General features: G+C 48.0%; 1 protein-coding gene across 1 annotated transcript; it reads left to right on the top strand.

Annotated features, from left to right (window-relative positions):
• The first annotated feature begins 654 nt into the window (after positions 1 to 654).
• Positions 655 to 24,452, top strand: dlc (deltaC). Its single transcript, XM_078241636.1, has 10 exons — positions 655 to 974; positions 1,333 to 1,584; positions 1,830 to 1,887; positions 2,928 to 3,185; positions 4,190 to 4,250; positions 6,656 to 6,956; positions 21,954 to 22,170; positions 22,275 to 22,956; positions 23,070 to 23,187; positions 23,305 to 24,452. The coding sequence occupies exons 1-10, from the start codon at positions 924 to 926 to the stop codon at positions 23,308 to 23,310; spliced, it is 2,004 nt and encodes a 667-aa protein (XP_078097762.1). The 5' UTR covers positions 655 to 923; the 3' UTR covers positions 23,311 to 24,452.
• Positions 24,453 to 24,697: the final 245 nt, after the last annotated feature.

Genomic DNA, 24,697 nt, shown 5'->3' with positions numbered 1-24,697 from the left:
AGTGTGAAAATTTGTGTGTTTGAGTGTGTGTGTGGAATGGGGGGGGAGAGGGTGGATTACTTTTTAAAGTTTAAACCAGCTCTGTCAATTCGCTCCCCCCCCCCCCCCCCCCCGTCACTCCAAAATCTCAAGTTCTCAATCACAAGAACTCCCGCTCTATCGAACAATTTGCTCTGGGAAGATGAACAATTATTTTGATTTGTCCCCCCCCCCCCACACACACACAACTGCAAACACAAGCATTAACATGATTCGCTACAAAAATATTTATTTTCAGAAAACTATCAACAACATGCCTGAAATGTTTAATGGGGGCGGGGAGGGGGGGGGGGTGGAAATGACAAACTTTGAATGTAAGAAAGATTGGGTAAATTCAATGTTGGGGAAATTAAATGGCCCGTGACTTTCTGAACTGATGCATTTTCACAGAATTCTTCATCAATTTGTTGTTTATTTTGGGGATGTGATGTGATGTTGGGGTTTTTTTTCTGCTGCTTTCGGTTCTCTCTCTCTCCTGAACCCATTTGGCTTTCCTGGAGGTGTCTGCTTTTTTATTGACAGGGATCAGAGAGAGGCCTCTATCACAATGATTGACGGAATCTCACACCCGGCGGAACTATATAAAAGGGAATAGCTGCCCTGAGCTTCATTCATACACAGCAGCAGAGGCAGGCACTCACACTGAGAGAGAGAGAGAGAGGGAGAGAGAGGAGCTGCCTCGCATTTCAACAGGAGGGAGTAACAACTGCACAGATACCAGGGACAGGAGCAGACAGACTCATCCCCAACTCCTCAGCTCGGAGTATTACTCAGTCATCAGTGTCTTGTCATTTTCCCTAAAAACAACGACAATCTCAGTCGGTTTTGGATATTTTGCCTGCCTCCAGCCTCCTATCGTTGGACGGTCGCAGCTCCGATTCAGAATGGTTCCAATCCTTTTCCTTTACATGGTTTTCACTCTCTCATTGCCCCAGGTAAGCTGATCCCGAACTAACTCTAGAATCTGTGCCCCCTCTCTTTGTTTTAGCCCCACTTTCTCTTTCTGCTATACAGTTTGTGTCTGTGTCTAACATTTTTGTGTAGGTGCGTGCAACATTTTTCTGTGCGGTGTAATATTCATTTTAGTCTGTGTGTAATATTTTAGTGTGTAATGTTTTAGTCTGTGTATGTTTATTTGCGTGTCTGTAATATTTTTGTCTGTAATATTTTAGTCCGTGCAATATTTTAGTCTGTGTAATATGTTAGTCTGTGTAATATTTTCTGTGTAATATTTATTTGTGTGTAATATTTATTCTCCTTGTCCTTTTTATTATTGTTCTTGTTGCTCCCCAGAGCTCTTGCACGGGTATCTTTGAGTTGAAAGTCCACTCGTTCAGCAGCCGGCAGCCGGAGTTGACCCGGGCTTGTCAGAGGGGGCTGCGGTGTGGCCGTTTCTTCCGGGTGTGCCTCAAGCATTACCAGGTGAACATCTCCTCGGAGCCTCCCTGCACCTACGGCGCGGGCACCACTCCGGTTCTGAGGCCGGGAAACGACTTGGTGCGGGACAGCGATCCCATCCGAATCCCCTTTCATTTTACCTGGCCGGTAAGATCTTTCATTTCAATAAAACCTGAAACAGAATCACTGTTCAGACTTTCAGTCTGAGCCGCGTCAGGAGTTTGGAATAATTGCTTGTAGGCTAAAATAAAAGTCTAATTTTAAGTTTTTTTCCCAGTTTAGTTTGAACTTTGACAGCAATGTGTCTGATGCAGAGAGAGTTTGCATTCAGTGTGTCAGTAAAGTAGATCTTTCCACTCTGTTAATGACACTTTGTGTGTTTCTGTTTGCAGGGCACTTTCTCTCTTATTCTGGAAGTGTGGAATGCAGAATCGGACGAAGCCAGTATTGGTAATCGCAGTTCAGAATCTTTCTAATAGAGGGCGCCGTGTACTCAGCCATATCCCCAACCCTGTCTGTTGACTGTCTCCCTCACTCTGTCTGTCTCTCTCCCTCACTGTCTGTCTCTCTCTGTCTCCCCCTCTCTCTGTCTCTTTGACAAAGGGTCATCTGGACTCGAAACGTCAGCTCTTTTCTCTCCTTACAGATGCTGCCAGACCTGCTGAGATTTTCCAGCGTTTTCCCTTTTGGTTCCCTCTCTCTCTGTCTCCCCCTCTCTCTCTGTCTCCCTCACTGTCTGTCTCTCACTCTTTCTGTCTGTGTATGTCTCGATCTCTGTGTCTATGTCTCTCTCTCACTCTGTCTCTCCCCCCTCTCCGTCTTTCCCTGTCTGTGTCTCTGTCTGTCTCTCCCTCTCTCTGGCTCTGCGTCTCTGTCACTCTCTGTCTCCCTCTCTCATTCTGTCTCTCTCTCTCTCTGGCTCTGTGTCTCTGTCTCTCTCCCTCATTCACTCTGTCTCCTTCACTCTGTCTCTCTCACTCTCTCTCTCATTCACTCTGTCTCTCTCTCTCTCCTTCATTCACTCTGTCTCCTTCACTCTGTCTCTCTCTCCTTCATTCACTGTCTCTCTCACTCTCTCCCTCATTCACTCTGTCTCTCTCACTCTCTCCTTCATTCACTCTGTCTCTCTCACTCTCTCCCTCATTCGCTCTGTCTCCATCACTCTGTCTCGCTCATTCTCTCTCCCTCATTCACTCTGTCTCCTTCACTCTGTCTTTCTTTCTCTCCCTCATTCACTCTGTCTCTCTCACTCTGTCTCTCTCTCCTTCATTCACTGTCTCTCTCACTCTCTCCTTCATTCACTCTGTCTCGCTCATTCTCTCTCCCTCATTCACTCTGTCTCTCTCACTCTCTCCTTCATTCACTCAGTCTCCATCACTCTCTCTCTCTCTGGCTCTGTGTCTCTGTCCACCCCCACCTCCCCTTCCCCTTGGGCCTCCCATTATCTCAGCCAGCTTGCCCTACTCCTCTCTCTCTCTCTCTGTTTGTAGATGACCCGGAGAATCTGGTCAGCCGCTTGGCTACTGGCCGCCGGCTGGCTATCGGGGAGGACTGGTCGCAGGATGTGCAGACGGGGGGACAGAGTGAGCTGCGTTACTCCTACCATGTGGTCTGCGAGGAGCACTATTACGGCGAGGGCTGCTCCGACTACTGCCGCCCCAGGGACGACACCTTCGGCCACTATACCTGCGATGAGAGCGGCAGGAGGGTCTGCCTGGCCGGCTGGAGGGGCAACTACTGCTCGGAGCGTAAGGCTGATCCCAGAGAGATGTGTCTGGGTGACATTTCTGACTCATTGGGGGAGGGGGTGGGGGTCATTGTCCCAAATCCACAAGGGATGGAGGGTCTCTTAAAATACAACTTCCTTCAAATATAAAAATTCATTCTTTCCGTTTGTAAATGCAATTTTGAGGGTTAGTTCTTACATTCAGTTTGAGGATTATTTTAACTGATTTAATTTTGAGGGTTACATCTTATTCTGCAAATGTCACACTTAAAGTGCCCCCCTCTCCCCCCCCCATATTTTTCACTGTTAGGGGAGGGTTAATTTCAGTTGGTGAGTTGAGTTTGAAGGGTTTGATACAGGAGGGGTTAGGTAGGCTGCAGTTGTGTGTGTGTGTGTGTATACACACACATATATAGAAGGGGGTTGAATGCATGTGAATGGAAGCATATGGTCGGTCTGGTTAACTTATTCAAGTGTGTTAATACAGAGCCTGCCTCCTCGGGTGGACTGCACAAAGCCATCTGACACTCAGCAGCCCAGGGAGGGAATATTTGAATAAATCTCACCACATTTTAAAAGAGCTTCATTGTACAGAGAGGAAGGGAGGGAGGGTTGCGAGAGTATGTTGGCATAGACATTTAATTCGTCAGTCTCGATTGTTAGCTCGGGGGGGGGGGGGGGTCGGGGGTCGGGGTGGGGGTCTTTGACTCTGTTGCCTCCCCCTCCCCCCCCCCCCCGGTTTACAGCTTTCTTTATCCCGAGCTACTTAGTGTCCACAGAAAGTGGGTTTAATTGCCACCACGCGTCCCCAAGTCTTTCAGTTGCAGACGGTCAGACAGCTAAAATGTGTCCACATTGTTCAGGAGTTCTGTCTGGGCGGAGACCTTAAACAAAAAGAAAATGCCAAAAAGGAACTTGATAAATGATGCAGATGTACGTGTGTTTGTGTGTCTCTTAAAGTTATCTTTTTCTTCCTCCCCCCCCCCCACCCTCCCCTCCTCAACCACAAAACCATTGATTTCACAGCCATTTGCCTGTCGGACTGTAACGATAGTTATGGATACTGTGAACAGCCTGGAGAATGCAAGTGAGTTAAGGTTCAATTGTTAAACTTTTATTCTCGGTTAAAAGGAAGGCAGCTTTTTAGGGAGTGGATGTCACAGGCCAGGCCAGCATTCATTTATTTGTTGTAAATATATATATATATATACTTTGTTCATATATAATTTGAAGGACACATTAAAAAACATTTCTAATTGTTATTACAGTAAAGTTCGATCACTCCAAAGATCTGTAGGTTAGGTGGCTTGGCCATGCTAAATTGCCCCTTAATGTCCCAAGATCTCAAAGTGCTCAGCTGATGAAGGAGCGGCGCTCCGAAAGCCCGTGATTCCAAATAAACCTGTTGGACTTTAACCTGGTGTTGTGAGGCTTCTTACTGTGTTCACCCCTGTTCAACGCCGGCATCTACACATCATGTCCAAAGATGTGCTGGTTGGGTGGATTGTCCATGCTAAATTGCTCCTCAATGTCAGGGGGATGAGCAGGGTAAATGCATGGGGTTACGGGGATAGGGTCTGGGTGGGATTGTTGTCGGTGCAGGCTCGATGGGCTGAATGGCCTCCTTTTGCACTGTAGGGATTCTATGATTCTATAATTTACATTTTTCCTGAGATCAGTCTGAGCATGTTACATATATTTCAATATAAGTCCAAAGTTCTTTACAAACTATGTACATTGGTCATGTTACACTCTGCCGTGCTTTACCAAAGTTACACGCAGTTAGAATTAAACACCGTCCGAGGGGATTTCCTGGTTACTAGCCCCTTGGTCTACATTGGCTGAATGGCCTTACAAGATGGCCTTTCCCCATTGTGTCTTGACGGGGCTGTCCCGAGCTTGAGAGCATCCCTGAGCACATAGTCCTGGACCTTGGAATGTGCCAGTCTGCAACACTCGGTTGAGGACAAATCTTTGCACTGGAAGATCAGCAAGTTTCAGACCAAAGAGCATCCTTCACCGAGTTGATGACCCTCCAGCAGCAGTTGATATTTGTCTCGGTGTGCGTCCCCGGAAACGGCCCGTAGATTATCAGATCTGCACAGTTGGCCATTTTGAGACAATTGAGCCACTTTCTGGGGGAGCTTAAGGCATCAACCACGTTCCTATGGGAGTGGAGTCACATATAGATCATCCGAGGGAAGGATGGCAGGTTTCAGTCTCCTAGGTCACAGGGGAACCAGTTGTTTGTGTTTTGTTTGATCAGCATTCCTAACAGCTCTTTGGTCCATTTACTGATAACAGTTTCTTAAACTTTAAATTGTTCAAAATCGAAATAATCCATCCTCGGGATTCTCATTTTTTTCTCTTTATTCTTTTGTGGGATGTGGGCGTCACTAGGGCAAAGACCAGCATTTGTTGCTCATTCCTAATTGCCATTGAACTGAGTGGCTTGTTTGGCCATTTTAGAGGGTATTTAAGAGTCAACCACATTACTGTGGCTCTGGAGTCACAAGTAGGCCAGACCGGGTAAGGATGGCAGATTTCCTTCCCTAAAGGATATTAGTGAACCAGATAGGTTTTTTGGACAATCGATGATAGCTGCCAAGGTCGTCATTACTGAGGCCAGCTTTCAAATTCCAGATTTTGTTTAAAATTAATTGTTCATTAATTATGGGATTTGAACCCATAACACTAGAGCATTAGCCTGGGCCTTTGGTTACCAGTAGATTACCCCCACACTACCATCTCCCAGCCCAAAGATATTCAGCTTGGGTGGATTGGCCATTGTAAATTGCCCTTTAGTATCCAAATGGGCAGCACGGTGGCACAGTGGTTAGCACTGCTGTCTCACAGCGCCAGGGACTCGGGTTCGATTCCCAGCTTGGGTCACTGTCTCTGCGGAGTCTGCACATTTCCCCGTGGGTTTCCTCCGGGTGCTCCGGTTTCCTCCTACAGTCCGAAAGACGTGCTAGTTAGATGCATTGGCCGTGCTAAATTCTCCCTCAGTGTACCTGAACAGGCGCCGGAGTGTGACGACTAGGGGATTTTCACAGTAACTTCATTGCAGTGTTAATGTAAGCCTACTTGTGACACTAATAAAATAAACTTTAGAGATGTGCAGGTTAGGTGGATTAGCCATGATAAAGGCGCAGGGTTACGGGGCTAGGGCGACAGGGAGGGCCTGTGTGGGATGTTCTTTCACAGAGTCCATGCAGACTTGATGGTCTCAATGGCCTCCTTCTGCAGTGTAGGGATTCTTGTGGGTTCACCTTCCCAGATGTAAATCCAGAAATCTAAGCATTGAAGTCTGGGATACTTGATGTAACTGTTTATAGATGTACAAGTTCTGACAGCATCTATTATTCTGCAGATTGCTATGTGCAGGTGGTGTGTATTTGAAATACCTTGTTTATGGTATTGTCATTTTATCCTGTCCTCCATTAGAAGCTGCTTTGATTGGTAATCATTGTTAAATTTCCCCCTTCCCAGGTGCCGCATTGGCTGGCAGGGTCGGTTTTGTGATCAGTGCATCCGGTACCCGGGCTGTTTCCATGGCGTGTGCCAGCAGCCTTGGCAATGTAATTGTCAGGAGGGCTGGGGTGGACTCTTCTGCAACCAGGATCTCAACTACTGCACCAACCACAAGCCATGCAAGAATGGAGCGACGTGCACCAACACTGGCCAAGGCAGCTATACCTGTAACTGCAAACCAGGCTTCAGTGGGACCAACTGCGAGATTGAGGTCAATGAGTGTGAGAGCAATCCTTGCAAAAACGGAGGGAGCTGCACGGTAAGTGTCCATGGAAGCACGTCATCGCCCCACGCCGGTTCAGTGTTCACTCCCAGCCCACTAACCATTCATTTCCTTCCTTAATTGATTTGACTTTTCTTTCCCCACCAACCCCCTACCCAACAAATTCTGTTAATGCCGTCACTGATCTTGCTAGAAAACAAATGCATTCGTTCGTTGTCGTGTGGATGTCTGTGGGATCTTGCTGTGTGCATATTAGCTGCCATCTTTGCTACACAATGGCAGCCTCTACTCCTGAAAAGCGTTCCATTGGCTGTGCATTCTGAGGTTGTGAAAGGCGCTATAAAAATGCAAGTATTTCCTCTTTTCTATTCCTGCAACCGTGTCTGGCACGTCCATTTTACAGGAATGAAGTGCTCCTAATTCAGCCGGTGTTGGCATAGTGTCTGACTCCATTCTCTCCTGTACTGGATTCTGCTGTCCCCCTCTTGAATTGTAACTGACCTCGGCGTAGGACTGGGTCTCGGTTTTTTCTGTGCTCTAAGGTTCTCACGTGAGCTATTCTGGGGGGCATGTTGCGATTTCGTGTTGTTAAGGCTGGTGAAGTCCCAGCTGAGGATTGGGAGGTCTTTATCAGGGTCCAAGCCAGCTAGTGAGGTTGAAACTGAGACGCAGAACTTTCCTTTATTGAGAGAGTTTATTGACTTGTTCAGTCTTCTGGCTCTCCTCCCACTCAACCCCATGTCCCAGCTATCCCCTATCTCTTCACCTTTTCAAATAACCAATACACACATTAACAAAAGCAATGGCCCTTGAAAGGGGACACTGTGACAAAAATAAAACTTACAAAAGGAAACTCATTCAATTAACTTAAAATGTCATTCCTGGGGCTGATGAGTCACTTCAGTCCCTGTGGTGCCCATCAGGCATGGAAGGCTTGAAGCATAGCAAGGGACACTGCACACTCCCTCTTCAGGGACAGCTGGGTGGGAACATAGCCACAGAATCGGGGCAGACAGTCGGGTGTCACAACCCCTCCATGGTCCACTTACCCCTCATTGATAAAATTACTCAATTAAACAATGCCCTTCACCTTGTGTCCAAACAATACCATCAACAGGGGCCCTGGAGGGAGAGGGACTCTGGCCATAGTTACAGCCCCTCAAATCAATTTCTTTCTGAAAGTATATGCACTCAGATGGTCTGAGATCATGCATCGCCAATTCCCCCCAAGTCTGATCGCACGGGTGCTTTCAGAAGGTGGCGAAGGGAAAGGGTATATTGGACGTGGATTTGCTATTATCACACTGACTGGAATCCCCAGCACAGATCAGATCTGAAACCTCGGACCTCCCTGATCTACACTGTCTAAGCTGAGCAGGGCTCAGCTGGTCCCAAGAGGCAATTCTATTCACTGATTTGGCAGTTTTTTTGTCGGAATAATTGTAGGGATTTGTCAACATGTTCCCAATGATAATGTGTAAAAACAAACAAGTGGGACCTTTTGTGTGAACTACGATTGCTGGAAGTGCTCAGAAGGGATTGTAAAATTCATTTGTCCCAACCACAAAGCTAGTTATTTCTTTATTTTGGGTGGTTTGTGTTAGTTTGACAAAGACAAGGCCACATTCTCCAATAGAACTTTCTCAGTTAGACTCTGAGGACCAATGACACCCGTGGCAAACTTTGCCATCTATTCTATCCCCTTTCCACTGTCTGTCTCTGGTTAGTGTCCACTGTTCTAAGAGTGTCAGCTTCTGTCAGGACTCTGACTTCACCCCCTGACTGAGCTCCCCCATCCTCCCCGGCAAATCTGTCCCTCCATAAACTTCAAATCACCCCAATACTTTGCTGCCCCCAACCACACTGGACCTTGGAAAAGGACAGAACACAGGGAGACTTTCTAAATGGCGAAAGACCAGAAACAGTAGAGGTCCAAAGACCCTTGGTGGAGGAGGGGGGTGCTGCACAGATTATTCAAATGTCATGAAGAGGTACAAAGAATAATTGAAAAAAAAACAATCGATTACGTTGAAACATGGAAACTAGAAGCAGGAGTAGGCTATTCGGCCCTTCGAGCCTGCTCCACCATTCATAATGATCATGGCTGATCATCAAATTCAATATCCTGATCCCTCCTTCCTCCCATGTCCCTTGATCCCTTTAGCTCCAAGAGCTATATCTAATTTCTTCCTGAAATCTCACAACATTTTGGCCTCAGCTACATTCTATGGTAGGGAATTCCAGTGATTCACCACCTCTGAGTTGTAAAAGGTTTAACCCTTATCCTCAAACTATGACCAATAGTTCTGCACCCCCCCCCCCCGCCCACCCCCCCCCCCACCCCCCCCCCCCCCCCCCCCACCCCCAACTCCCAACACCCCTCCCCACCACCATCGGGAACATTCTTTCTGAAGCTACCCAGTCTAACCCTGTTAGAATTTTATAAGCTTCTCTGAGATCCCTCTCTTCTAAACTCTAATGAATATAATCCTAACTGAATTAGTCTCTCCTCATATGACAGACCTGCCATCCCAGGAATCAGCCTGGTAAAGCTTCGCTGTACTCCCTCTACAGCAAGGACATCCTTTCTTAGATAAGGATGCCAAACCTGTACACAATACTTCAGATGTGGCCTCACCCAATGCCCTATACAATAGTGGTAAAACATCCCTATTCCTATAGTCAAATCCAACATACCATTTGCCTTCTTTACTGCCTGCTGTACCTGTGTGCTTACTTTCAGTGACTGATGTACAAGGACACCAAGGTCTCACTGAGTATCCACCTCTCTCAATTTACACCCATTCAAATATTAATACAAGGGGGTCGAAGTCATGCCTCAGTTAGACTAAGTTATGTTTAGACCACGCCTGGGAACTGTAGGCAGTTCTCCAAGCACATATTCAGAACGATATATTGGCTTTGGCGGGATTCAAACTGTGATGATACCCAGACTATCAAAGTGTCAAATTACCATTTGAGACATTACACAAACTGGAGTTGCATTCTCTGGAATTCAGAAGTTTATTTGGTCTAGTTTTCCAAAGTGTTTTGTGGAACAGAATGGGTTGATGGAGAGAAATGATTCCCACTGGGCACTAGGTTGCAAAATCAAAACCGGATCTTGCAGCAGGGAAATTAAAGAACATTCCTACAAAGGATGGTAACAGTTTGGAACTCAAATAGTAATTGGCACTCCATCAATTTTAAATCTGAGTAATAAATTTTTGTTAATAATGAGATTAAGGATTACAGAGAACATAGAACAGTACAGCACAGTACAGGCCCTTCGGCCCTCGATGTTGTGCCGAGCTTTGTCCGAAACCAAGATCAAGCTATCCCACTCCCTATCATTCTGGTGTACTCCATGTGCCTATCCAATAACCGCTTGAAAGTTCTTAAAGTGTCCGACTCCACTATGACAGCAGGCCATTCCACACCCCAACCACTCTCTGAGTAGAGAACCTACCTCGGACATCCCTCCTATATCTCCCACCATGAACCTTATAGTTATGCCCCCTAGTAACAGCTACATTCACCCGAGGAAATAGTCTCTGAACGTCCACTCTATCTATCCCCCTTATCATCTTATAAACCTCTATTAAGTCGTCTCTCATCCTCCTCCGCTCTAAAGAGAAAAGCCCTAGCGCCCTCAACCTTTCCTCATAAGACCTACCCTCCAAACCAGGCAGCATCCTGGTAAATCTCCTCTGCACTCTCTCCAATGCTTCCACATCCTTCTTATAGTGAGGTGGCCAGAACTGCACACAATATTCCAAATGTGGTCCCCAAGGTCCTGTACAGTTGCAGCATAACCCCACGGCTCTTAAACTCAAACCCCCTGTTAATAAACGCTAACACACTATAGGCCTTCTTCACAGCTCTATTCACTTGAGTGGCAACCTTCAGAGATCTGTGGATATGAACCCCAAGATCTCTCTGTTCCTCCACATTCCTCAGAACCCTGCCGTTGACCCTGTAATCCGCATTCAAATTTGTCCTACCAAAATGAATAACCTCGCACTTATCAGTGTTAAACTCCATCTGCCATTTTTCGGCCCATCTCTACATCCTATCAATGTCTCTTTGCAGCCTACAACAGCCCTCCACCTCATCCACTACTCCTCCAATCTTGGTGTCATCAGCAAATTTACTGACCCACCCTTCAGCCCCCTCCTCCAAGTCATTGATAAAAATCACAAATAGCAGAGGACCCAGCACTGACCCCTGTGGTACACCGCTGGTAACTGGTCTCCAGTCTGAAAATTTTCCATCCACCACCACCCTCTGTCTTCTATGAGATATGATGTGGAGATGCCGGCGTTGGACTGGGGTAAACACAGTAAGAGTTTTAACAACACCAGGTTAAAGTCCAACAGGTTTATTTGGTAACAAAGGTAGCAACAGGTTCATTTGCTACCAAATAAACCTGTTGGACTTTAACCTGGTGTTGTTAAAACTCTTTCTTTGAGATAGCCAGTTACTTATCCAATCGGCCAAATTTCCCTCTATCCCACACATCCTTACTTTCTTCATGAGCCTACCATGGGGAACCTTATCAAACGCCTTACCAAAATCCATGTATACGACATCAACTGCCCTACCTTCATCTACACACTTAGTTACCTCCTCAAAGAATTCAATCAAATGAGATGTGGAGTCAGGTGACAAATAGCTGTGATCTCATTGTACGGCAGATCAGATTCAAGGTGTTGAATGGCCTTCTCCTGTTTCTATGTATCCTTATTTGCACCAAGTGCCACTCAGCCATCACCCCTATGCTCACTGACCTGTTACTGGGTCATGGGGAGGGGGCATGGTTCAACAATCATCCAATTGAAAATTAGCATCCATGGATTCAAATCCATCCAAGGCCTCCCCCTGCCCTATCTCCCCCCGACTCGGACATGCCTCACATTCTGTGCCTCTCTAATTGTGGCTATGTCCTGATATGTTCTAGAATTTCTTCCCTAGGCCTTCCTTTCCTCCCTATTCCTTTGAGACCAACCAAGCTTTTGATCATCCCTCCTGATGTTTCTTCCTTTGACTTAGGCGCTGGTTCCTATTTGATTATGCACCTTGGGAAATTTGCTACATTAAGGGTGGTATATAATTGCAGGTTGTCATTATTGGTGGAGGGTTGCAGATTGTTAACTAGCCATCGGTAACAGTTGTTGTTAGCGTATCTTAATACTCAAGCTGCTTTCTACTCTTTGGGGAATAGTGGGGGAAGAATTTCCAAGCTGATTACCTGCCTGTTGAACCATATTGAACACTCCTTCCATGGTCAACAAGTCCTGGAAGCCAGAGCTTCTGGTAGGGATGCTGCCACTGTTCCACAAGGCCTCACCATCAGTAATAGTAGAGTCATTGGATAAAGTCGAGACTTGTATAACAGAAGGAGGCCATTTGGCCCATCAAGTTTGCACTATGTCTCCAAAAGAGTATCGTACCCAGACCCACCTGCCCTGTCCTATCCCCGTAATCACGTACAATGACCATGGCTAATCTACCTAAGGGGCAATTTAGCATGGCCAATCCCCCTAACCTGCACATCTTTGGACTGTGGGAGGAAACCGGAGCACCCGGAGGAAACCCACGCAGACACGGGGAGAACGTGAAAACTCCACACAGACAGTGACCCAAGGCTGTGAGGCAGCAGTGCTAACCACTGCACCACCGTGCCGCCCTTTCACTTAGAATTTAACTGCTCCGATCCTCAATTCCCCCACGTCCCATGGTGTCTTTATGCATTAAAAACCCTATCCATCCATGAGTCATGAAAGCTTCAATTGACACTTGACCTCTTCGCTAATACGATCAAAGTGATTTCTAACTTTGCTCCTGTCTGGCCTCATTTTAAGATGATGTGTCCCTTGCTTCCAGTATCCCCAGGGGAGGAACTCCATTTCTTCCAGAGGGAGGGTGTGCGTCACTCCCTGAGCGTGAACTGGTGGAGCTCTGGGAGAGTTTCTGGTCACCCTGTTACTCAGACGTGGATGTCACTGGCTGGGCCAGCATTTGTTGCTCATCCCTAATTACCCCTTGAACTGAACACCTCGCTCGGCCATTTCAGAGGGCCATTGAGAGTCAACCACATTGCTGTGGTCTGGACTCACATGTAGGCCAGACTGGGTAAGGATGGCAGATTTCCTTCCCTAAAGGACATTAGTGAACCAGATGGGTTTTTGCAACAATTAATAGTTTCACAGTCCCCGTTACTGAGACTAGCTTCCAATCCCAGATTTTATTAATTGTATTTAAATTTCGCCAGTTGCTGTGGTGGGATTTGAACCCACGTCCCTAGAGCATGAGCCTGGGCCTCTGGATTACTAACCAATTAGGGCGGCCCGGTGGCAGTGGTTAGCACTGCTGCCTCACAGCGCCAGGGATCCAGGTTCAATTCTGGTCTCGGGTGACCGTCTGTGTGGAGTTTGCACATTCTCCCCGTGTCTGCGTGGGTTTCCTCCGGGTGTTCCGGTTTCCTCCCACAGTCCAAACATGTGCGGGTTAGGTTGATTGGCCATGCTAAATTGACCCTAGTGTCAGGGGGATTAGCAGGGTAAATGTGTGGGGTTACGTGAATAGGGCCTGGGTGGGATTGCAGTCGGTATAGACTCCATGGGCCGAATCACACTCTGTCCTAACTCAGAAAGTTGTGGATTTAACTTCTATCCCAGTGATGTAAGCACATTTTCCAATGCTAAACCACCAATGCAGTACTGAGGGAGTGCTGCACTATACTATCACTTCCTTCACCCTGTCTAGGGCCAGCTCCTGTTTAGTCCTTATCCATCTGCCGACTCAACGATTCCAAAGCCTCCCTCCCATCCGCCGCTCCCTCACCTTTCCACTTATTCAGAACAGTCCTTCCTGAGTTAGCTCATCCAACACTCCTGCCCTCAACCACCTACATTTACGCACGGTGTCCCAGTGCCAGAAATTTGACCTTCATCATTCTTATCAAATCCCTCTGAGGACTCTAACCCTCTCTTATCCGTGGGCTCCGACCTCGCCCGTGGCTGGGATTCTCCAGTCCCGCTGCAGTGTATGAAGACTTGGCTGGGCGCCAAATTCTCCGTTCTTGCTGGCAGCGGCGTGCGAGATTGGAGAATTCCAGCTGTCGTAATTTCAACCAGTGTGACAACAACCCCCCTCCCAACGCTCCGTTCCCGGATCACCTTCCCTGTATTGCCTCTGTCGGCCAGTTGTTGTTGTAATTGGAGCCAACCTTAAAGAGCTCTGTCCTCTGAGGGGGTGGCTGTGGTTAGGTCCAGTTGCCTTCAAGGTGATCCTGGGATAGCACCGAGAGAACAGACCTGGTTCCTCCCTGCGATCGGGATCTGGTCAGTTCTGGCCATGAGCTAAAGGTGGGAGGGGGTTTGGAGGTGGCCTGCAGTGCCTTCCAGCAACTGGGAGCTGGGTGGGGTGGGTATTGAAGGTGGTGACTCAATATCCATTCAATTGTAACTTTACATCCCTTTCCATTGGAATTGGAAATCTTAGCTGCCACTTCTTCTCCCACTCTGAGGGGTTTATTTTAATGCTCTTAGCAATAGCATAAAACAGGCAATGTTGGACTGACCTGCTATTGTACACCAGCACAAACAGCAAGGAACATTGGGTAATGTTGTCGACTTCACAGTAACTCACTTCCTGACTCCCTAAAGCCTGTTCAAAGGCATAAGTCAGGAGTGTGATGGAATACTCTCCACTTGCCTGGATGGGTGCAGCTCCAATAACACAAGAATCTCAACACCATCCGGGATAAAGCAACCCGCTTGATTGGCACCACATCCACCCAGTGGGATTTTGCCCGCAAGGATGCCTGCTGTTGGAGGCTCTGGAAAATCCCAGCCACCACCTTCCACGTTCACTCCCTCCACCATCGATGCACAGTGGCAGCAGTGTGGACCATATACAAGATGCACTGCAGCAACTCACCAAGGTTCCTGAGGCAGCATCTTATAAACCCACAACCACTACCATCTAGAAGGACAAGGACATCGGATACCTGGGAACACCACCACTTGGAAGTTCTCCAAGTCACTCACCATCCTGAGTTGGAAATATATCACCATTCCTTCATTGTTGCTGGGTCAATATCCTGGAACTCCCTCCCTAACAGCACTGTGGGTGTATCTACACCTCAGGGATTGCAGCAGTTCAAGAAGGCAGTTCACCACCGCATTAAGGGACAATTAGGGATGGGCAATGAATGATGGCCTAGCCAGTGACGCCCATATCCCATGAAAGAATAAAAAAGATCCTCACTGTGGCAATAAAGGAGCGACTAAAACTGGTCCCAATGTCCCAAGGGTAGGCAAGGAAAAAAAGACCAAAAAGGTGAGCCTGTAGTCTCTTTCTTTGCAAACTCCACACAACTGGGCAGCCTGGGTATCTAACTACCTTCAGGTCTATACCCAGTAAGAGCCACAGGAGAACAGACTGCAATATATCAATATAGGGCGGCACGGTAGCACAGTGGGGGCAGCACGGTAGCACAGTGGTTAGCATTGCTGCTTCACAGCTCCAGGGACCTGGGTTCGATTCCCGGCTTGGGTCACTGTCTGTGTGGAGTTTGCACATTCTCCTCGTGTCTGCGTGGGTTTCCGCCGGGTGCTCCGGTTTCCTCCCACAGTCCAAAAGATGTGCGGGTTAGGTTGATTGGTCATGCTAAAATTGCCCCTTAGTGTCCTGGGATGCGTAGGTTAGAGGGATTAGTGGGTAAAATATGTAGGGATATGGGGGTAGGGCCTGGGTGGGATTGTGGTCGGTGCAGACTCGATGGGCCGAATGGCCTCTTTCTGTACTGTAGGGTTTCTATGATTTCTATGATATCAAACTTACCCCCATTCCCTTCAGAGAATCTTCTAGCTGCTCCTTCAATTGTAAAGCTTCAGATGAAGAATTTCTTGGAAGCTCAGGCTAGTGCCTACACTTGGTCTAACCTGCAACCTCGAGGGGGCATTATTCAAGCCGAGATAGTCCACAGTAGTGTTTTCAAATCTCTGTTCAGAGGGTGTCAGAGTGGCTCGCTCTCGCATTCGGCACCCAATACAATGTAATGGGTCTTTGTCTCTATGTGGACTGCCTCCTTTATCCTCGTAACCCCATGTATTTATCCCACTAATCTCCCTAACATACACATCTTGGGTCACTAAGGGGCAATTTCGCACAGCCAATCCTACATATCTTTGGACTCTGGGAGGAAAAGGGAGGAAACCAGAGCACCCAGAGGAAACCCACGCAGACACGGGGAGAACGTGCAGACTCCGCACAGACAGTGACCCAAGCTGGTAATTGAACCCGGGTCCCTGGTGCTGTGAGGCAGCAGTGCTGACCACTGTGCCACCGTGCCACCCATATAGGGCCTGGATAAGATACAAAAAAAGGTTGGTTGATGCACTCAATGGGCTGAATGGCCTCCTTTTGCACTGTAGGGATTCTAGGACATACCCAGGGCTGGTGAAGGTGGAATCTGAGGCATAATCATATCAGAATCATACCTCACAGACTACGTCAGGCTGTTGCTTGACCAGTCAGTGGGAAAGCTCTCCCAATTCTGGTTCATTTCCCGGGATGTGTAGGATGTGATGTTATCATAGATCTTTAGGAATGATATTGTGTTGGGTGTACAGTGCAGCAAATTCACAGTTTGCTGATGACACAAAGCTTGGAAGGATTGTGAGGTGGAAGACGGTTGGTGATAAACCTTATAGTGTAAACAGACTGGACAGGCGGAAGGGAACTGATCAAAATTAAACAGAGAGATGTGACAGGATGCATTTTGTTGGGAAGAATGTGGGGAGACAATGGGTGGGATTTCTGGCCATTCCCACTTGTGGAATCTTCTGGGTCCCACCGACAGCGGAAGGTGTGAACAACGGGAAAGCCTGTTGACAGCTGCGGGTCTGGAATGTCCCACTGCTGGCCAATGGCAGGCCTCCACCGCCACAAAACACCGTGGCGGGAATGGAAAATCCTGCCCGATGTAAACTAAAGAGGATACAGGAAGGGCGGAATCTGAGGGTATTTGTGTTTGCCATAGAGGAGTGTTGAATGCAAAAGCACGGAAATTATGGCGAACTTTGGTTTAGCCTCAACTGGGATATTCGCCGGGATTCTATCGCCCCACCCGCCACAGAATCGGAGCGGGCGAGAGGTGGACAATGGGAAGGTCTGTTGAGCTCAGGCAGGATTTCCCAGTCTTGGGTCAAGCAAGGCTGTAAAATCCCGCTCATTGTGTCCAATTCTGGGGCAGTGCATCTTTGAAAGGATGTGAAGGCATTGGAGAGGATGCAGGAAAGGTTTACAAGAATGGTTCCAGGGGCTTCCTTTGGATGGACAGGTTGGAGAGGCTGTTCTCCTTAGAGAAAAGAAAAATTGAGAAGAGATTTAATGGAGAGGTTCAAAATTGGGAGGGGTCCGAACAGAGTAGATGGAGAGGAACCGTTCCCATTGGTGGAAGGATGGAGAATGAGTGGGCAATGGGTTTAAGGTGAATGGTAAAAGAATGATGGGGGATATTTTTATTACGCAACGAGGAGTTAGGGTCTGAACTTGTGGTGGAGGCAGGTTCAATCATGGCTCTCAAATCGAAATTGGACTGGTTTTGAGATCTCAAGTCTCCCCGATCGTTCATCCCAGCCTCTGAATCACATTTTTCTGCAGTAGGCTTTGTCTGTTTCTTTTCCCGCACAGTAAGAAGTTTAACAACACCAGGTTAAAGTCCAACAGGTTTATTTGGTAGCAAAAGCCACACAAGCTTTCGAAGCTCTAAGCCCCTTCTTCAGGTGAGTGGGAATTCTGTTCACAAACAGAGCTTATAAAGACACAGACTCAATTTACATGAATAATGGTTGGAATGCGAATACTTACAACTAATCCAGTCTTTAAGAAACAAAACAATGGGAGTGGAGAGAGCATCAAGACAGGCTAAAAAGATGTGTATTGTCTCCAGACAAGACAGCCAGTGAAACTCTGCAGGTCCACGCAACTGTGGGAGTTACAAATAGTGTGACATGAACCCAATATCCCGGTTGAGGCCGTCCTTGTGTGTGCGGAACTTGGCTATCAGTTTCTGCTCAGCGACTCTGCGCTGTCGTGTGTCGCGAAGGCCGCCTTGGAGAACGCTTACCCGAATATCAGAGGCCGAATGCCCGTGACCGCTGAAGTGCTCCCCAACAGGAAGAGAACAGTCTTGCCTGGTGATTGTCGAGCGGTGTTCATTCATCCGTTGTCGCAGCATCTGCATAGTTTCCCCAATGTACCATGCCTCGGGACATCCTTTCTTGCAGCGTATCAGGTAGACAACGTTGGCCGAGTTGCAAGAGTATGTACCGTGTACCTGGTGGATGGTGTTCTCACGTGAGATGATGGCATCCGTGTCGATGATCCGGCACGTCTTGCAGAGGTTGCTGTGGCAGGGTTGTGTGGTGTCTTGGTCACTGTTCTCCTGAAGGCTGGGTAGTTTGCTGCGGACAATGGTCTGTTTGAGGTTGTGCGGTTGTTTGAAGGCAAGAAGTGGGGGTGTGGGGATGGCCTTGGCGAGATGTTCGTCTTCATCAATGACATGTTGACGGCTCCGGAGGAGATGCCGTAGCTTCTCCGCTCCGGGGAAGTACTGGACAACGAAGGGTACTCTGTCCACTGTGTCCCGTGTTTGTCTTCTGAGGAGGTCGGTGCGGTTTTTCGCTGTGGCGCGTTGGAACTGTTGATCAATGAGTCTAGCGCCATATCCTGTTCTTGTGAGGGCATCTTTCAGCGTCTGGAGGTGTCGGTTGCGATCCTCCTCATCCGAGCAGATCCTGTGTACGGAGGGCTTGTCCATAGGGGATGGCTTCTTTAACGTGTTTAGGGTGGAAGCTGGAGAAGTGGAGCATCGTGAGGTTATCCGTGGGCTTGCGGTACAGTGAGGTGCTGAGGTGACCGTCCTTAATGGAGATGCGCGTGTCCAAGAATGCAACCGATTCCGGAGAGTAGTCTATGGTGAGCCTGATGGTGGGATGGAACTTGTTGATGTCATCATAGAGTTGTTTCAGTGATTGTTCACCATAGAATCATAGAATCCCTACAGTGCAGAAGGAGGCCATTCGGCCCATCGAGTTTGCACTGACCACAATCCCACCCAGGCCCTACCCCCACATATTTTACCCGCTAATCCCTCTAACCTACGCATCTCAGGAGTCTAAGGGGCAATTTTTAACCTGGCCAATCAACCTAACCATGAGTCCAAAGGAAGAAAATGTCATCGATGTATCTAGTGTATAGCATCGGTTGAAGGTCCCGTGCGGTGAAGAAGTCTTGTTCGAACCTGTGCATGAAGATGTTGGCATATTGAGGTGCAAATTTGGTCCCCATGGCTGTTCCGTGTGTCTGGATGAAGAACTGGTTGTTGAAGGTGAAGATATTGTGGTCCAGGATGAAGCGGATGAGATGTAAAATTGCATCTGGAAACTGGCAGTTGTTGGCGCTGAGCACTGAGGCCGTTGCAGCAATGCCATCGTCATGGGGGATGCTGGTGTAGAGTGCCGAGACATCCATTGTGACGAGGAGCGCTCCTGGTTCAACTGCTCCATGTGTGCCGAGTTTCTGTAGGAAGTCCGTCGTGTCGCGACAAAAGCTGGGGGTTCTTTGTACAATGGGTTTCAGGATGCCCTCGACATAGCCGGAGAGGTTCTCGCACAGGGTCCCATTGCCCGATACGATGGGACGGCCGGGTGTGTTTGCCTTGTGTATCTTCAGGAGGCAGTAGAGATCTCCAACGTGGGGAGTACGTGGGATGAGAGCACGGAGGGTGTTCTGAAGGTCCGGATCAAAGGTCTTGATCAGAGTGTTGAGTTGACGGGTGCGTTCTTTGGTCGGATCTGCAGGTAACTGTCTGTAGTGTTCCTCGTTGTTGAGTTGTCGGTACACTTCTTTGCAGTAATCCGTTCTGTTCAGTATGACGATGGCCCCTCCTTTGTCTGCTGGTTTGATGACAATGTTGCGGTTGGTCTTGAGAGCGTGGATGGCGTTACGTTGTGCTTGGGTGATGTTCGGGGCTGTCTTTTCCCGCACCTCAGGGTGCACATGGCAGATTTTCATTTGTTCCAGTAGCGAGGTTTATTCCGGGAACAGGTCACCAGTCTGTCGCTTGTGGCTTGAGGGGCGCTACTCGGAGTCAATGGTGGCTGACCAGGATTCGCTGTCGCTCTTGCCCCCCCCTCATTGGCTCATGTTGGAAGCAAACTCAACCTGTTTGGCCACATTATGAACATACATTATGGGCATCAGATCCTGGGGTGGGATTCGAACCCCATAGCTCTGAATCAGGGATGTTACCCACAAGACCTCGAATCCTGGTCAATGATGGTCAGTGATTGCTGAGGTCAATTCTAGAGGTAGATTTTGACTTGGAAAACATCAAGTTGGGATTGCACAAACTGGTCTGCATGTCTCAATAAAAGAGTTAGACATCGAGCAGTTCAGACCTTATTGTTAATCTCAAATTCATTTCAAAATCTAGTGAATTATAAAGCATTTTCTTGCCCATTCTCCACTTTGTAAATGTGTACAGCCAAGGAAACCTGCTGTTCTATATCACAGGGACCAGTGCGACACGGTGGGCTCTGCCGAGTATTTCATCTGATACAGCTCCCTCATTAATGAACATCTCTTTGAGATCAGCTGACGATTTTCTCTTGGCTGCCTAGATGATGAACATTGGTGGAAATCGGACAGTTTCCTGCTGTAGGCATCCACTGTCCACAGCACTCATTCCAAGGAAAAGTATGAGTTAAGCATCGCAGGAGAAGTACAGCAGATCCTGGGTCGGGATCCTGGGTACAGGATGGCCCAGGGCCGGGTTGGATATGGGGGGGTGGTTAATGACCCTGGGTTGGGTAATAGGGGGGGTTAATGACTCTGGGTTGGGTATGGGAGAGGTTAATGACCCTGGGTTGGGACTGGGGGGGGGGGGGCTAATGATCCTGGGTTGGGTAATGGGGGGGCTAATGACCCTGGGTTGGGTACTGGGGGGGGGGGGGCCTAATGACCCTGGGTTGGGTATGGGGGGGGGTTAATTACCCTGTGTTGGGTATAGGGGGGTTAATGACCCTGGGTTGGGCATGGGGGGATAATGACCCTGGGTTGGGTATAGGGGGGGGTTAATGACCCTGGACCAGGGTCTGTACGGGGAGGGGGAGGTTAATGACCCTGCGTCTGTACAGGGGGAGGGGGGGGGTAATGACCCTGTCTGTACGGGGTGGAGGGGGAGTTACTGTGATGACCCTGGGTCAGTACAGGGTTGGGGGGGGTGGGGCGGGGTGGAAATTAACCCAGTTTGTTTAGACTGTGAGCTAAGGGTTTTTGATTAGTTAAGATTTACAAGAGGAATGAGAGGTTCCAGGTAACGTATAGCATGTGGCTTGCTGCATGTTAGGATTCTTCTCTCTCCCTGACATTTGCGAAGATTTCCTTGTTCCACTACGTACTGAAATTCAGGATCTGTCCTTTCTGAGCATGTGGGTCAGATCCAGCCTTGAATCTTCCCTCTGTGTACCTGAACACCCATCAGAGGCACAAGCCTCTCTCACTGTGACCTTGGAGAGATGGAAGGGATATTTCTCTCCTGTAATGTTCTTCCCCAGTCACCCCGTTTCTCGGTGTTGTGTTGACAGTGACTTTCTCTTTGTGCTGTCCCTGGTCTGGCTATGATTGGGTAACTTAAATACAGAGCTGTGATTGTACTCTGGACCTGAAAGCTCTGAGTGACTCTGCACCTTCCGACAAAGGCATTTACCAGCGAGCCACTTGACGGAGCCTTGAGACTGGCAAGAGGTGCCAGATTCTGGGCAGTTTCATGCCCATGCCAACTCAGTCAATTGCCGCTTCCATAAGGGCCTATTTGCATTGTTGTGTTAATTGGATTGTCTTCCTGTCTCTTTTCCCTGCCCTCCAAGCACTGAGCTGCATTGAAATAGCCTGTCCAATTCCCTTGCAGTGAACAGTTTAACTTTGCTTTTTTTCTCTGTATATGGCAACATGTAGGATCTAGAGAATAACTATACATGCACCTGTCCCCAAGGATTCTATGGCAAGAACTGTGAAGTCAGTGCCATGACGTGCGCTGATGCTCCCTGTTTTAATGGCGGCTCCTGTACTGAGAAATCCCGTGGGGGCTATAGCTGCCGCTGTCCCGTCGGTTTCACTGGGTCCAACTGTGAGAAGAAGATTGACCGCTGCACCAACAACCCGTGCGCGAATGGTAAGCACCAGTCCTTGTTCACCCAAACCCTCCAGCCCTCCGTCTCTCAGCCCCCTTCCCCTCCCCTCTCTGCTTTGCTCTAACTCCCTCTTTCCCATTAAAAGGGCATTGTTTGGACATTGGCCGGAATTTCATCTGCCGTTGCCGCACTGGTTTCATCGGCCCAAGGTGCAAGGTCAACGTGGACGACTGCGCCAAGAGTCCATGTGCCAATGGCGGCACCTGCATTGATGGCGTCAACTCCTACAGCTGCAGCTGCACCCTGGGCTACGGCGGCAAGGACTGCAGCATTCGCAGGGACGCCTGCAACAGCAACCCATGCCGAAATCAAGGTATTTGCTACACTCATTACACCGGCCACGTCTGCGAGTGTCCAGCTGGATTTATGGGACCCAGTTGCGAGTTTCGGGTGAAGCCCACCAACCCAAGCGATGTGGACAGCCCGTTCCCTGTGGCCCTCGCCATCTCTTTTGCCTTGGGCCTTGTCACGCTCACCCTGGTGGTGTTTGCCGCGGTGGTGATCCTCAAGCACCTCCGCAAGAGCCTGGCCGGCCGCAACGCCATGCGCAACGATCTGGAGACCATCAATAACCTGTCGAGCTACCAGAAGGAGAAAGAGGCCTTCATCATCTCCACGGGACCCTTCAAGATTTCCAACAAGGATGCTGAACTGAGCAGTGAGTGCCTGACTGACAAGTTTAACTGCAAGCACAAGCTTCACCCGATGGATTACAATCTGGCGGGTGAACTGAAGGAGGAGCAAGCTTCCAAAAAGAACCTTGTAAAGTGAGTTTTGTGTTTAAAAACTTTGCAGTGCTCTATGCGGTGCTTATATAATGTTGGAGCCAATGTGAGTCTAATGCTGCTGCTCCATTTCTCCCCCACCTTCTCTCTTTCAGTAAGAAAACTGAATGCCTGACGTCATCTAAGCCCCCGATATCATTTCAGAAGGAGGGACTGTACCATCCGATGTACATTCTGCCGGAACGGGTGGAGCCCTGCATATTCGCAACCGAGGTAAGCCTCGGTCGCTTTGACCAGCTGGAGGTAAGGGTCATGGAAGTCTAGCCAGACCCGAGCCAAGGCCGGGCCGCCATTGCACCATCTCTAATCCTCTTGTCCTTTCCTCCCCAGGTATGAATCCCATCTCCTCGGATGTAAAAGCGGAAGCTTCCCTTATCTCTGAATGTTTACAGATTTATTGGACATTACGGGGTTTTGTATTCCTGTATTTAATATTTATTCATGCTGCTCGTTGTTGGAATGGATCACCTCTTTGTTTGTGCATTTATATATGCATATATTTTTATAAGTATGTGATTATATATGCATATATACGTGCATGCGTGCGTGTGTGTGTATGTGTGTACAGAAAGACTGTTTGTGTACCTGGCTTCTGATGATGAAGAATGCCGGCAGACATCTCTTTGAAAGCTGGGAAACCTTTGCACTAAAATGTCCAACGGCGAAGTCATTCCGAGAAACGTCTTGATGCCAAGGATTGCAAATCAGGAGGGGTTGGAGCAGGACAAAAAGAAGGCAGGACCTTTTGAACTGATTGCAGTCGAGAATTCTCCACACTGTTGTGTGTGCTCCCTCCCGCCCTCCCCCCGCGATGGCAAAAAGCATTGAATACAAGTGGCGGAATTGTGACACAGCATCCCGTAACACTCCATCTGCCCCCGACATACACACACAAGCTCACAGGGTTGTTTGTGCTGTACTGCAGTGACCTTCTCTCTCTGCATTGGACCCCCTTCATACCTCCACAAAGTTACTGCGTCGGAGGAGCCCATTGTTTTGGACAGTGTGTACAGTCGGTTGTTCAATGTACATCACAAGATGATAAACGGACCGGACAGTCGGCTGTTTTTTGAATCTCATGGTTCAGACTTCAGTGAATCCCTGTCTGTGGTCCCAGGACATTATTTGAATTTTAAAAAATGGAATTGCTGCCTCCTGGTCGATTCTCACTATTCTATATATAGTCAAATATGAGAATGTATTGTGTATTTGTCTTATTATGAAGGACTTCTTCTATTAACAAAACATGGACAATTATTGCAGTTGTTTCAAAATCAAGCCAATGTTATTTTAATATTTTATAATTTAAGAATTTTTGATATGCATACAAAATGAAATATACTTTTTCTAATTTTATTTTGTATATAGTGTATATTTATAAGAGAATTGTACATATGTTTATCTATTGTTTTATATATGTCTTTTCTGTTAAGAGAAGTTCAAATTTATTTTTTTCCAAAATAAATGAAAATAATTCTAATCGATCTTCTGTTGTTTTTCTGGGAGCTTGGTGCAAGTGCAGGGAAAACTAACTCCCAATACATTGCTGCCTTTATTCCTTTTCTTTCCCCAGCCCCCTCTCTCTCTCTGCTAAGATGGCGACCCTCTCTGGACGATGCCAGCTGCTGTACCCAATTGTGCTCACAACCCAGTGACTAACAATGTACCCACTATGTGCACATAACAGATTAACATAGAACAGTACAGCACAGAACAGGCCCTT

This window comes from Mustelus asterias, chromosome 24 (genome assembly GCF_964213995.1).
Source record: "Mustelus asterias chromosome 24, sMusAst1.hap1.1, whole genome shotgun sequence".
NCBI lineage: Eukaryota > Metazoa > Chordata > Chondrichthyes > Carcharhiniformes > Triakidae > Mustelus > Mustelus asterias.
This window is presented reverse-complemented; position numbering and strand designations above follow the sequence as displayed.